General features: G+C 41.6%; 1 protein-coding gene across 1 annotated transcript in view; it reads right to left on the reverse strand.

The window, feature by feature from the left end:
* The window catches only part of TTLL5 (tubulin tyrosine ligase like 5), a gene marked incomplete at both ends in the record, with an annotated part of 184,253 nt that overhangs the window by 60,401 nt on the left and 109,770 nt on the right, over window positions 1-14,082 (reverse strand). Inside the window, one exon of the mRNA XM_084241198.1 lies at window positions 13,685-13,872. Coding sequence (XP_084097324.1) covers window positions 13,685-13,872 — 188 coding nt within the window. The remainder of the gene's footprint in view (window positions 1-13,684; window positions 13,873-14,082) is intronic.

Raw genomic sequence — 14,082 nt, forward strand, 5'->3', positions numbered from 1 at the left:
CAAGTCATGAAGGAATTTATAATCAGTTGAGAAAAGACACCTAGACAAACAGCAATACCTGAGGCCTCCTGAATGTGGCAGTGCCTTAGCAGCAGTGCTAAGGAGATTCAAAGATGGTACCTGAGCTCATCCTAAAAGGGTAGGTAGGAGGACTGGTGTGGGGATGGAGTGGTGGTAGAAAGAAAAAGTGTAAGAAAAAAATGCAGAGAGAGATAAGCAGGAAGAGTGTCTGAAAAACAGAAATCAGTCTAATTTGATTAAAATGTAGAGCAATTGAAGACAGGGACAGAAAAACCACTTTAATGTCAGGTGAAAGATTCTGGCATTGATCTAGGACAAGGGGAAGCTTGCTCAAGAGTCTGCTGGAGTGGGACTGTGCCAGAACTGTGCTGTTTGGTGGGGTGGATAAGGAAGGTGTAGATCAGTTGAGTCACAAGAGTTGGGTGAGAGGTAGTAAGGCTGGCATGCAGGACACACTACCGCTGGCCTTCCTCGTGCCCCTCCTAGGTAAGGAAGAATACTGGGCCGTGGGCCTGGATAACTGTATTTGCAATCTGCTAAGAAAAGCTCTCGAGTTCATGTGTTCACTCATTCATGTTTTCCTTTTTGAAGTGACCCTCTTTGATATTATCTCTTCCCATGTAGGTGGGAAGACAAGATGGACTAGCTGTCATTTAAGGAATGACAGTCAAGAGTCGGCTTAGGAGGCCAGCTTTGTTCAAGGGCCTTAGAGGAAAATAAGTCTTCCTCAGGTTTATCTTTCCAGACTTATCTTCAATAGAAAAATGGTTTGGGGACCAAGATTAACAGGTGGATCTGGAAGGAAGGGGAGGGGAGGACCAACTAGATGGCTTCAGTCTAAGCTATAGGCCTTGTGAGCAACAGATCCACACACTTCCAGGCCAAGCCACCAAAAGTGAGGATTGCACTCAGGCGCTTAGAGCCAAAAACCTTAAGAGTAATGAAGAAGTCTCTTGCCTGAGGAACCTCTCTGAACATCCTCTCCTGCATTTGAAGGTAGTTACTATGGAATCCTAGATTTGAGCCATAGTTCTGACTCTATTCAATGAACATGTGTGCAGTAACCTCCAGCTCCACCAAGAAACAAAAAAGCCAAATAAACTGACAAATGTAAGGGTACTGACATTTTAGCAGATATTTGAGAAGAAAAACACCCAACACAGCTTAATGAAAAAGCAAAACAAGGGCCTCCCCGGTGGCGCAGTGGTTGAGCGCTGGGTTGCGAAGCTGCCCACAGCCTCTGCAACGCCAGTTTGATCCCCGGCTGCTCCCCAGCCACCAGAGGAGGGTCCCACATGGCGCGCAGACCTCTCCTGCTGCCCGCTGCTCCCCTCAGCAGTGTACTTTAGTCCTTCTGCCTGCTCTGCTCCCTGCTCTGGCTCTGGTGAATTCTCTCACCCTCCCACGCTTCTGATTGTGCCCAGTGCTTGTATAAATAAATCTTTAAAAAAGAAAAAATAAAGTTAAAACAAAACAAAACATGAAGCTGATATCCAGTGTGAGTCCTTGAATCTTTCACCAGCTCCATCACTAACCAGCATGCTGTTAAAGAACCAGTATATACTGGTTCTTTAAGGACAAGACACTCTTCAGGAGCTGATAGGACCCCACACTTCTGGGGTATCATTTAGCTACATATGGAATGGCAAAAATCTTCCTCTGACTGTGGCTTGGCGATTTTCATCTGACTCTTATCTTCCTTAACATAGTACCAAGGTTTATCACTGTTGGTTGGGAAAAAAAGCAATTCTTCCAGTCCATGAGCACAGAATACCTTGCCTTCTCTTTGTAAGATGTCTTCTTCTAGTTTTCTTTGATAATATCTTACAGCTTTTGCTGTACAGGTTTTTCATAGCTAAGGTTAAAGTTCATTGCAAGGTATTTAATTATTTTTGATGAAATTGTAAATAGGATTTTTTTTCATGATTTCTCTTTTCTGCTAGTTCACTATTTGCATATAGAAACACGACGGATATTTGTATATTAACTTTGTAGCCTGTCACTTTATTGTAGTCGTTGATTATATATAATTCCTTTTCACTGTACTCTTTGGGATTTTCTATGTATATTATCATGTTATCTGAAAATAGTAATAGTTTTACTTTTTCCTTTCCAATTTGGAGACCCTTTTCTTATCTATTTGCTATTGCTAGGGCTTTAAACACTATATTGAAAAGACACACAAATCAAAACAACAACAAGCTATCACTTCATACCTGTGAGAACGGCGGTTTTCCAAAAGACAAAAAATAACAAGTATAAGAAAGGACGTGGAGAGAAGCACTGTTAGTGGGAATGGAAACCGGTGCAGCTATTATGGAAAGCAGTATGGAGATTCCTCAAAAAATTAAAAATGGAAATTTCATATGACCCAGTTATCCCACTTCTAGGTATTTGTCCAAAAAATGCTAATCAAAGAGCTGTATGCAGCCCCATGTTTTATTTCGGCCTACTATCATAGCCAAGAACTGGAAACAACCATCAACTGACAAAAGGATAAAGATGATGTGGGATATACACAATGGAATACTACTCAGCTATATAGATTTTTTTTTTAAATGGATAAGATCCTGCCATTTGCAACAACATGGATGAATCTAGAAGGAATTATGCTTAGTGAAAAATGGCAGACTGCATGACTTCATCAATGTGCTGCAGAGAGAAAACAGACAGGTGAACTAGATAAGATAAAAACGAACTTTTGGACTATAAGCTCAATTAATGGTTACCAGAAGGGAAGGGTTAAATCAGGAAAAGGGAGACAATGATATAGTGAAGGATTTTTAGCAGGGAACTTAATGTGGTATAGACACAAATTGATTGTCAATGATGGCACTCCTGAAACTTCTATTGTTATTTTACTTCCAAAAAACGAAGGAAGGGAAGGAAGGAGAGAGGGAGAGTTGGTTTTGGGAGAGAGCTCCCTCAGCTAGAAAGGATCTTTGCCATTGAACTACATCAAGAGCACAGCGGTGGAGCTGAAAGAGTCCATGCCACGTTTGTATGTATTGTAACTGCAGGTCTAACTTGCCTATCTCACCCCACAGATTTCATCTCCTTTGGAACAGGGAGGGTCTGTATTTTACTCACTGTTGAGATTTGTCTGGTCTTAAAGCTTTGGGCAAGGTTGTCAAATGGGTGAAATATTAGTTCTGACATACAGATTATGTTCTTTATCTGCCCCATATGTATGCTATATTTGTTTCTTCTTGGCAATGAAACTGCCAAGGGATACCACCCCATTTGCGATTCACTTAGTGAGGTTGTTTATAAATCTCATGTGTTTTATTTATCAAAATGGAGCTGAAAATTCAGCATTAAAAATCTAAACAACAGGGGCCTCCCTGGTGGCACAAGGGGTTAAGCATGACACTATGAAGCAATCCGCAGCCTTCACAGATGAGTTCGATCCCTAGCCGGCCAGGGAGCAACCCACAGGGCTCACCAGACCTCTCCTGTCTTGCCCACTGCTCCCCTCAGCAGTGTATTTCAGTGGATCTGCCTGTTCTGTTCCCCACTGTGTCTCTGGCGAATTCTCTCATGCCCCGCACCTCTGGCCTATACCTATCTCTTGTATGTATAAATAAATAAATCTTGAAAAAAAATCTAAACAATAGCTTAACTTGGGAGCAAATCCATGATAAAGCATTTCCAATACAGCTTACAATACCAGCATAGCTCAACTCTCTCCTAGCATGGGCTGTGAACTCTTAGGTAATTTTGTCTGATGAGGTCTAGACTTGAGGATTCACAAGACTATTCAATTAATTCAACAAATATTTATCAAACACCTACTCTTATTTATTTATTTAATTAATTTTTTTTTGGGGGGGGGAGATTTATTTATTTATTTATACAAGCACTGGGTACAGTCAGAAGCGCGGGAGGGTGAGAGAATTCTCCAGAGCCAGAGCAGGGAACAGAACAGGCAGACTGATGAAATACACTGCTGAGGGGAGCAGCGGGCGGCAGGAAAGGTTTGCACGCCATGTGGGACCCTCGCCAGCAGCCGGGGATCGAACCAGCACTGCAGAGGCTATGGGTAGCTTCGCAGCCCAGCGCTCAACCCCTATGCCACCAGGGGAGGCCCATCTTATTTATTTTTTTGAGCACTGAGGATACCTTCATGGAGATCACAGTCTGGTGGAAGATACACTGGATATATATAAAGAATGTATGAAGCAAAGATGATTACAAATCTGGAGCAATCAATTTTACCCAAATAATTGATAAGACTATATGCGACGTACATGTTTTCAGAGGTCCTTAACTTGGAGACCATGAGACCCAGGAAATCAAGACGAAGCCTAGCCGGGGTTAGGGAGGGAGGGGTGGGGGTGGGAAGGAGGAGATTTGTCTGTGAAGACTTTGAAATTAATGCAGTTTTCTAAGGTGAGTATACTTTTTTTCCTTCAGGAGAAAGAATACACCTTTCATTTAATTCTCAAAAAGAGACTGCTGACTCCCAGAAAGTTAAGAATCACTTAGACTAACATGAAGATAAACTTGCCTAAATCTTCACTTATACTGTCCTTGGAATTACATCATTATCATCTTGAAAATAATATTCTCTGTGTCACTCAAATGCAAGGTTGCATAAACTGAGCATGCCATGGGAACTTTCTTTCCCACAACCAGAGGGCTCTGGATGATCTGGAATAGGGAAATGCTGCAGCTAGTCCTTTCGACTTCTTTCAGTACATGTTACTAGAACAAAAGGCAGTCCTTGGAAGGGAAACACCAATGGACCGGGATCTGTTTCACTCAAGATAAAAGAAAATGAAAACCCAAAGTGCTGTATCTGTACTTACTACAGAAATAGTAGAGAATATATTCAAACAAGTCAATTTTAAACACTTCAAGGGCACTTCATGAGCATTTATTAAATCATTCACCATAATTACCAATGTTTTAAGCCACAACAACCAATATGTCTTAAGGTGGTTTCAACTCCTGTTATCAATTCCTGCACGCTGACAAAATAAACCTCATGGAATTTACACTCCAATCACCAGGAGAAAGGGGTTTCTAATGTTAATGTGTAAGGGTTATAACGCAGTTTTTTTTTTTTTTTTTTTTGCATAGGAGATCTGGGGTATAGGTCAGGTCAAAGTTGTGGGGGTGGGGGGTGCGGGGAGGTGAGGAGTGAGAGGATTCACCAGAGACAGAATGGGGAGCAGAACAAGTGGATCTACTGAAATATACTGCAAAGGGGAGCAGCGGGCAAGATGGGAGAGGTCTGCCTTCCAGGGTTAGTTCCCTAGCCGGGGATCAAGCTCAGGTCCTAGTGGTGATAGCACTGAGACTTAACCCCTAGGCCACCAGGGAGACCCCATAAGGGTTGTAATGTTAATAAAACTTTAACCAGGTTTAGAAAAGAGGGGGATCTCTGAAGTTCTGATACATTAATATAAGTTATCGTGTCTCACCTTCCCTCCCAAACTTTGTCTTTTACATTACATAGTACCCGTATATATATACATAGAGACAATGAATGTCTCAAAATTCACAAAGTGTTCCAGGTCAAGAATTGCCAAAGCCACTCCTGGAAAGCCTTATAAAATGGCCAAATCCCCTTGGAGTGTTTCTAATTTGTGCATTCAGTTTTCATAAGTCAATAGGGCTGCTGCTACCGTGATAAAAGGACCCACTCATATTCTTTCTCTGGGGATGACAAGGCTGAATTTGTCTGCTCAAAGGACAAGTCGACTTTGCTGTAAAATAGCGTTTCTTCTTAAAATAATTTGATGAAGAGTTCACTCAACAAATAACTGATAATCTAGGCAGAGTCACATGTTTTTCAACCTACCTCAGAGAGTGACGAGAATTTCTAACCAACCAGAGAGAGGGATTCCCATGCCAGGTTCCCTCTGCAGGCTCAACAGCAACGCTGCAGGACAGCAGGCTCACAGCGGTTAGTCATTTTCATGTGATAAGACGTGAGAGTCCTGATTCAAACGGAAAATGGTGGAAAATACCCAGGGAAAGAGCATAGAGGGAGGCAGACCTGGCTTTGAATGTTGGTTGAGTCACCAGCCGCATGTGTCACCCTAACAAAGTCACTTATCTCTCGGCTTTTATTTTCTGCACCAAGAAAAGAAAGAAGTCTCTACCTCATAGAGGTGATGCATACAAAGTGCCTAGTACAAAGTAGACATTCAATTAATGTCAGTTACTTTATTCTAACAGGTGTGGTACTGTTAATGAAAAAAAGTAGAAAAGCAATAGCTTTTAATATAAAAGCCAATATAATGCAGAAGAGAATTCTTTTCAATTTAGCAAGTGTGTGCCAAGTGGCTACCAAGTGCAAGTTCCTGTGCGAGGTGATAGGTTAAAAAGAACTGGAGTCACCTAGTCTGTAACCCAACAGCAAGGAAGGGATGCAAGGTAACAGTACAGATTTGTTATAGATCAAGGCTATATAAGGGTTAAAGGAGCATGGAGAATGGAAAGATGATGTTTGGCTAGGACAGCAGGGGGGTTCTTTGTTCATTTGTTTATTCAAAAAGTATGTTTTAAGTGCTCTTCTATAGCAGGCTAGAAAAAAATTGGTGAAAAATGGACATGGTCCCCATCCTCAAGCAAGTACCTTACAGTCCAGCAGAATCAGCATACCAAGTACAACCTACAAGTCAGGTCCCCAAAGAGCTCACTACTGTCACTACAGGAGACAGCTCTGAGGACATACGCAACGTGATGAGTGAGACAGCGCATGTTGAACCTAGATGGATGTATAAGACTGGACATGGTGACAGGGGAGCATTCCCAGCGGAAGAGAGCATACGCTACGGCAAGGAGGCCAACAGAAATTCTGGTTGAGCTGCATAAAAACATGTGTGATGGGAGGGAGACCAGTTGGAGAAGTAGCCTGAAGCCAGATTCTAAATAAAGGCTTTGAGTAACATTTAATAGTGTGGGTTTCACATTGTAGATAAGAGGAAGGCCCCTCGAGATTCTTGTGCAGAGGAGTATTATTATCAGATCTGTGATTTAGAAAGATTCTTTAGAGCAAAGACTAGGGTGAACAGGAGGAAAGTAGCTGAGAGACCACTTAGGAGGTAATTGTAGGCGTCCACTTGAGAGATAATTAAGGCTTGAAGCAGGACGGGAGATGTGAAAGACAGAGGTTCTGTATCTGAGACATTGTAGAGTCAGAACAGGAAGACTTGGCAACTTCCTGGACATGGGAAAGAATGAGGAAGCAAAGACAGACAATGATAAGCCAAAGGCTCCACACCTAAATCCCCAGGAGAACTACAGGGAAGAGAACAAACAGTCTTTAGATTGGTTGAATATTTTTAAAATATTTTAAATGTTTAAAATATGTTGAGTATTTTGGATGTTAGTAATACAGTTAGGTGGAAATGTCTAGGAGGCAGTTGGAAATTTGGACCTGGCACTCAGCAACGAGGTTCAAACTAAAGATGTCTATTTAAGAGACGTCTACATAACTACCAGATGAAGTAGTAAGAAAAGAAGACTTACCCATGGGAAAACCCCAGAGAGGAAGAGACTCTACTGTACCCTAAAATTTAAAGGTCCACTGGAAGGCAACCTGTGAGAGCAGAGAGAAACAGATGCCCCGGCAGTGCTGACCTACCTTCTTTAACGAGACTGTTGTCAGTCTCATATATTTGAGTTTACACGCCAGTGACTTTTTAAAAAATGTTGAAATGGAATCCAGTTTCCTGGGAAAGAAGAGGAAGAAATGAGCTCTGAGAGGAATTTTTGAAGGGTCAGGGAAGCTAAGGGAAGTTTTCAGGTAGGAGTTGGTCAACAATAGTGCCACATGCCATAGGAGGAAGATAAAAAGAGGTACCTGAAGTTAGCAATTCCAAGGCCAGACTGCAAAAGTAGGTATGGGGGAGAGGCTGGGGGCAGCAAGAGTATTTTATTTTAAAAAAGAAGTTTGGCAGTACAGGGAAGACAAAGATCTTAAGGGGGTGGCAAGACAAAAGAAAGGCTATTTTCTTTTGGAACAAGAGACCATGCAGTAAGCCAAGGAATAAAGGAAAACGGGGGGTTTAAAGTCTTGAAAGACAGAAGAGCTAGGAAATTAGACTCACTTGGCTCCAGATTGTAGAGCAGAGAGGAGCAAGACTCCAGGAGAATTAGTCTGATACTAAAATGACCCCATTTTACAGAGAAGGAAACCAAGGCAAGAAGAGTTAAGCAACTTGTCCAAGGTCTCATGGACTGAAGAAATTCTGCCTTTTCCACTTAAGCCTTTTCTGTCCAGAAAGAGTAAGAGTATGCACGTATTACAAAGAAATGCTATTCTTTCGACCAAGAAAGAACAAAGGACCAAATGAGCTGGACTTAGAAAACCACCATAACATCAGAGTACAAATGTCCAGTGCTTCAAAGGGGTCTAGATATACTAAGGAGGCAGGAAGGAAGTCTCCAGTGCCAAATGCCCAGCTTATAATAAACTGGGTGCCCTGTGTCTCAATCCCAGGGATGTGTAACCATGGCATAAATTTAGTTCTCTTTCTGCCAATTTCACCTTCATATTGGTATTTTTGTTTTTGAGATTCATTCAAGGGCTACGATATACTTGAGGAAAAAAGCATGACTTCAATGGTAGCTGCTGAAGCAGAATAGTGATAATGAATTCCTTGGTATATGAATGACAGCGCATGAGTAATGGGTGTGCAGCGAACATTCTATCCCTACATGTATATCCTTCTCTAGGACCAGGCCGGAGGTTATCAGAGAGAGGAGCAGAAAATGAAAGAAATTGAATGGTTTTCTTTCCCACTCTCCATCTAAATGAAAAATGTGAGAAGCTGTGTCTCCTCCCTCATATGTATCTGTCAGCACATTTCCAGGAGGCCTGGCCACATCCCGGGCACTGGCTGGCTGGGAAACAGAGACTGACACAGCACATTCGTTCAGGCTAGATCCCTCGCCTGGGTGGTCTGCTGTTATCCCTTTGATTAAACTCCCAGGCTGGAAGAGCTGGAGCTGCTCCTAATGATAACTGGGTCCTGAAATCTCACACTCACCCGCACAGACGGGCCAGTGCTCTCTCTGATTCCCTGCCTCCCACTCCTCACCACAAAACTGGGCTAATTCACCACATTCTTCTGCTCATTAACAGTTTCAAAACCCACAAAGGGCTATGACTGTGCAGAGTGCTGCAGCTGTAAAGCACACCTCTCCCAGCACCGGGCGAGGCAGAGAGAGTGAGACCTCACACCGAAGCCCTGTTCCGGCAGCCCATCAGCTACCACAGTGCTCCTGAGGAGCCCACCCCCACCCAGGTGAAAGATGCTTCTAGAAAATCCTGCTTTCAGGGAGGGACACACTGATTTCCAAAGGATTTCATCCTCAAAAGATAACCAGCCTCTCACATACCCAGGCAAAGAATTAAAATTGACCTGCTCTCTGCTCTGCTCAGATCTGTAAGGTATTTGCTGGTGATGTTCAGAACTTGTATTTCAAGCATATAGGTGCTGGCACAAACATTTCTGAAATGAACACTGTGGCCACTTCATGTTTGATATTCTTGTGTAGCTTGGGCTATAAACCATAAAATTAAATCATGGTATGTACAGTAAAAGTAATTACCAGGAGAATGAGGTTCTATTTTTTAGCCACGCAAATTCATAAGAGTACAACTCCTAATGCATTAGAGGCTAATTCTGGATAAGATGAAGTTTTATCATCAAATTTTGGGGTTGCAAATGCCCAAAAATAGATGACTGGATCAAGAAGATGTGGTACATATACACAATGGAATATTACTCAGCAATCAAAAAAGATAAACACATGCAGTTTGCAGCAACATGGATGGAGCTAGAAGGGATCATGCTCAGGGAAATAAGCCAGAAAGAAAAAAGAAAAATACCGGATGGTCTCACTCATAGCAGGAATTTAGAAAACCTAAATAAGAGACCAGGAAAAAAACAAATCAATACAAAGTAAAAATCAAAATCAACAAGCAACTATAAACCAGAGACACACTACGGGGGGAGAGATGGGGGGAGGGAGGGGCGGGGAGAGGAAGGACTAGAGTCAAAATAAGGGGGGGGGGGCTAAAGGGGGGTGCAATTGTATGGGGAATATAACCAAAATGAAAATGCATACATTGTGCAAAGATGAAAAATGATGTAAGAATTATATAAAATAAAATATTAAAAAAAAATTGAGGGGTTGTCAGAGTACTTTGTTCTTTACTTTAGGCTAGTTCGCCATTCCTCAGCATCTTCCGGTAAGAAAAGAAGAAAAAGGGGTGACAGTGCCTCATCCTCCAATCCATTCTCCTGTCATACACCTGAGTGACCCAGCTGAAGGGCAAAGCCCGGCTCTGTCTCTTTGGCTGCCTTCATTTATGGCACAAGGGAGAGCTCCTTCACAGGGCGTTCGCAGGTCTCCTGAATCAGCCCATCTTCTCGTCCAGCTTCCATCTGAGCTGCCCCTCCGCCGGCTCCCTGTCCTCCAACACCACCAACCAGCGTGCTGTTCCCCACATGCACACAAGCTAGTTGGTGTCAGGCAGCCTGCCTGGCCCTTCGGCCACCCACCTGACTACCTTTCAGATTCAGCTTGGGTGTAAATTTTTCCAAGAAGGATGCCTTAGCCTTTTCCCCACTCCCAGGCTGGATTAGGCCTTTTGGTGCTTCTGGTACTGGCACTCCTTAGAAATGGCCCCGCCGCGCGGTTTCCAAGCTGTTACTCGCATGTGTTTACATGGCTGCCACCCGTACCAGAGTAGGAGCTGTTGCAGACGGAGGACTATGTCTTATAGCAAGCGCATGGCATAGAGCTACAGCTTTTTAAGCTCTTTTTAAATGTTTTTGGATGAATAAATTAAAAAAAAACACATGTGATTAAAAAGTTTTATGGGAAATGCTACCGAAAGGTTTAATGGGTATGAAGTTGAAATTACAAATAAAATAAAATGATTTTTCAGAAATACCCAAGGATTTCAGGTTGTTTGTGCATCTTCCCAAAAAACCACAAAAAATTTAAATTTAGTTTTCCGTATTTATTTCCCCAGAAAACCAAGGTAAAGATTGTAAGTGTTTATGGGAAATAATTAAAGCAATACTCAGAGAAAATTCATAGTTTTAAAGATGAAAAGCAAAAATGAGTGAAAATAAAAAGTGCCAAACTCAAGAAACTGAGGGAAACAACAAAATAAAGTTAGGTAAAAGTAGAAGAAAGTAAGTTAATAGAGATTTTTTAAAAAGAAAAGAAACAATTAGAATACAACAGAATAGGGTGAAAAAATAAATTCAGAATTATCAAAAAAGGAGCAAGGGAAAGAAAATATTCATTAAGACTATTGGGTGTATGAAAAAAAGAAATCACAAACACCAAATAGGAATCGCAAATAAGGGAACATCACAGGTAAGAAGAAATCGAAAGCATGTAGAGAGATTACTGGGCACAGAGTTGTTTCTGATGAAGCTAAGCTGAAGCTCTCTTGCCCCACGTCCACAGAGGGGAGCGGAACGCCACCACCTTCTGTTCAGATGCCCACCTCCTACCACAGAACCACAGGCACTGCATCACTTGCCTCCAAAAAGCTTTCTTTTCCAAATCAAATTAGAAAGCATTTATTATTGGAAGCCTTTTGTGGTTGAAATAATAATAGTTTCCATGTACATGGCATTTAGACATTACTAAGAGGTTTTTGCATATTATCCTCATGATCCTGTTGTATTTTCCCCCTCAATAAGTAAAGACTCTCAGGTTGAGAGCGGTTGAGTGAATTGCCCGAGATCAAACAGCTGGTCAACGGCAGAGGAAGGCAGGTCTTAGAGGCTAACCCAGTTCTGTCCACTACTCCACCCTGCTTATTATATACACTGTACCTCAGCACTGTACCAAGACTCTGAGAGTTAAGACTGACATCTAATGGCAAGTTCAGATCCCTATGAATAGGAGTCTGATGGACTTTTAATTCACCAGCACTGCTGAAAAGTACAGCTTAAAGGGAGATGACTTCCCGATTAGGATTCCCACCTTGGATTCCCACAGGATGAGTCATTTTGAAAATCTGTCAACACTACTATTAGTTATTTTTTACAATTATTGCAAAGAAAATTTCTTAATGCCTTGGTGCTTCTAGCTGCTCATTTATAAACTAGAAATATAAACTCTAGCCGATGACCAGGTGAAAAAAAGTATAGCAGATCACTGGTCCTCGCCCTTCCTCAGAGCCACTTCACAATCCAGAATTCCTCCCCGTTTTACCATAGTCATGGTAGTCATTCCCTCTTCCCATCATGCTATTACTAAATTCTAACTATCCAAGTCTGTTCAAGTCTCAAGACTATCCCTGTAAGATTCTTAGCTTCCTATTTCACATTAAGCCTCCTCAGTTACTTTCTTTCAACTATTAGGGATTTGAAAAAGCAAATGAATTACAACCTCACAGAGTGGGATGAGGCTGGAGTACAGGTAAGACTGACCTGTAGTTTGGTCCTAACTTTCATACAGAGAAATAGGGCACCACCAGGGAGCAGTGTGTTGCCTACTTTTAATGTGTGCTTGAAGTAATTTTCAGCTTCATTTTTCTCCTAGACTATCAGTAAAGAGTTGCCAACAATTAATGAATTCTGATACAGCAGACACATAGAAATTATAACCATAAAGTTAAATTATAATAACCCTTTTGGAGAATTTTGAAGCCTTCTGCATTAAGTAAAAGAAGAAGATAATAGCTTTTACTTCTAGTTAGATACCATGGAGCTAGTCAGCAAGGAAGGCAAAAAGAATCCCAAAGTTCTTGAAAGTTGCATCAAACATTTTTTGTGTTATAAGTTTATTATTTTAGATAAATAGGTAGTTAGAGGATAGATGATAGACAGAATGTCTATTATCAAATAGCCAAAATCCTGGAATCTATTTCCATATAGATAGGTTGCTGGATGACCTTGATCATATCACTTATTTCAGCCTCAGTTTCTCTCATCAATACATCAAGAATGTATCAGATAAGTGTGTTAAAATACTCCATTAACCAGGACCCACAAAACATCCTGAGATCATGAAATTAAAGATAGTACAGGGTCCTCCCTGGTGGCACAGGGGTTAAAGTCTCAGTGCTATCAAGCTATCACCAGCCACTGGAGCATGTGTTTGATCCCTGGCACAGCAGACCTCTCCTGTCTCGCCCACTGTTCCCCTCAGCAGTGTATTTCAGTAGATCTGCCTGTTCTGCTCCCCACTCTGTCTCTAGTGAATCCCCTCACCCCCCCGCACCCCCAGTTCTTGTATGCATAAATAAATAAAAAATAGATCTTAAAAAAAAAAAATAAAGACCATACAGCAAAACAAAAACAAACAAAAGCAAAAGACAATGTCACAGAATTTTGATTTAAAGACCAGAACTTGCTGGAAAACTTCACCAAAGAAAGGAATTATTTTTAAAGACCCTTCAAAAGTGTATTTGTGGCTGACATTTAAGCTTGCTTATCTATGAAGTAAGTACATCAGAACCAACAGCCGACCTAACTTTGCAATACCTGCAATAGAAATTCATTGTCTTTAAAGTTGAAGAGGAACACTTTCATTTAGCTAGAAACCAACTAATATTCACTCAACAGGCAGCAGTATATGGGAATTAGTAAAGAGAGAAAAAGGAGTACCCTGTCATTAATCTTATCTCAGGTCCCCAGAGTTCTTTGTCACCCACACCCATCCGTACCTGCTGGGTGAGGAGACTGATGTGAGTGGATGGAGAATACTGCCTCGCTGCCTGCTTCTCGGCTAGCCGCTGAAGCTCAGCTGTAACCATTGTTGGGTTGTACCGTCTGTTGTACAAAGAACCATCTTCTCCCTCCTTTTGTGTTTTGGCTACTCCTGAATGTGGCTTGTTTGGGTGGTATGAACCTGCTGAAAAAGAGAAAAGCATTCATCCACTTAGGGAAAACACCCTAAAACACTTAGAATGATGGCAGTGAAGTTTCAGTCAAAGTGTCAATAGTTTACTGAATCCTTGAAATATCTGACAACAAAAGGAGCAAAAACTATCTCCAAATGTTCTCAAAAATAAAAATAAATCCTCATCATACATACTCTTTCTACTGTCAAATCGTTGCAAGC

This window comes from Talpa europaea (genome assembly GCF_964194135.1).
Source record: "Talpa europaea genome assembly, chromosome: 8".
NCBI lineage: Eukaryota > Metazoa > Chordata > Mammalia > Eulipotyphla > Talpidae > Talpa > Talpa europaea.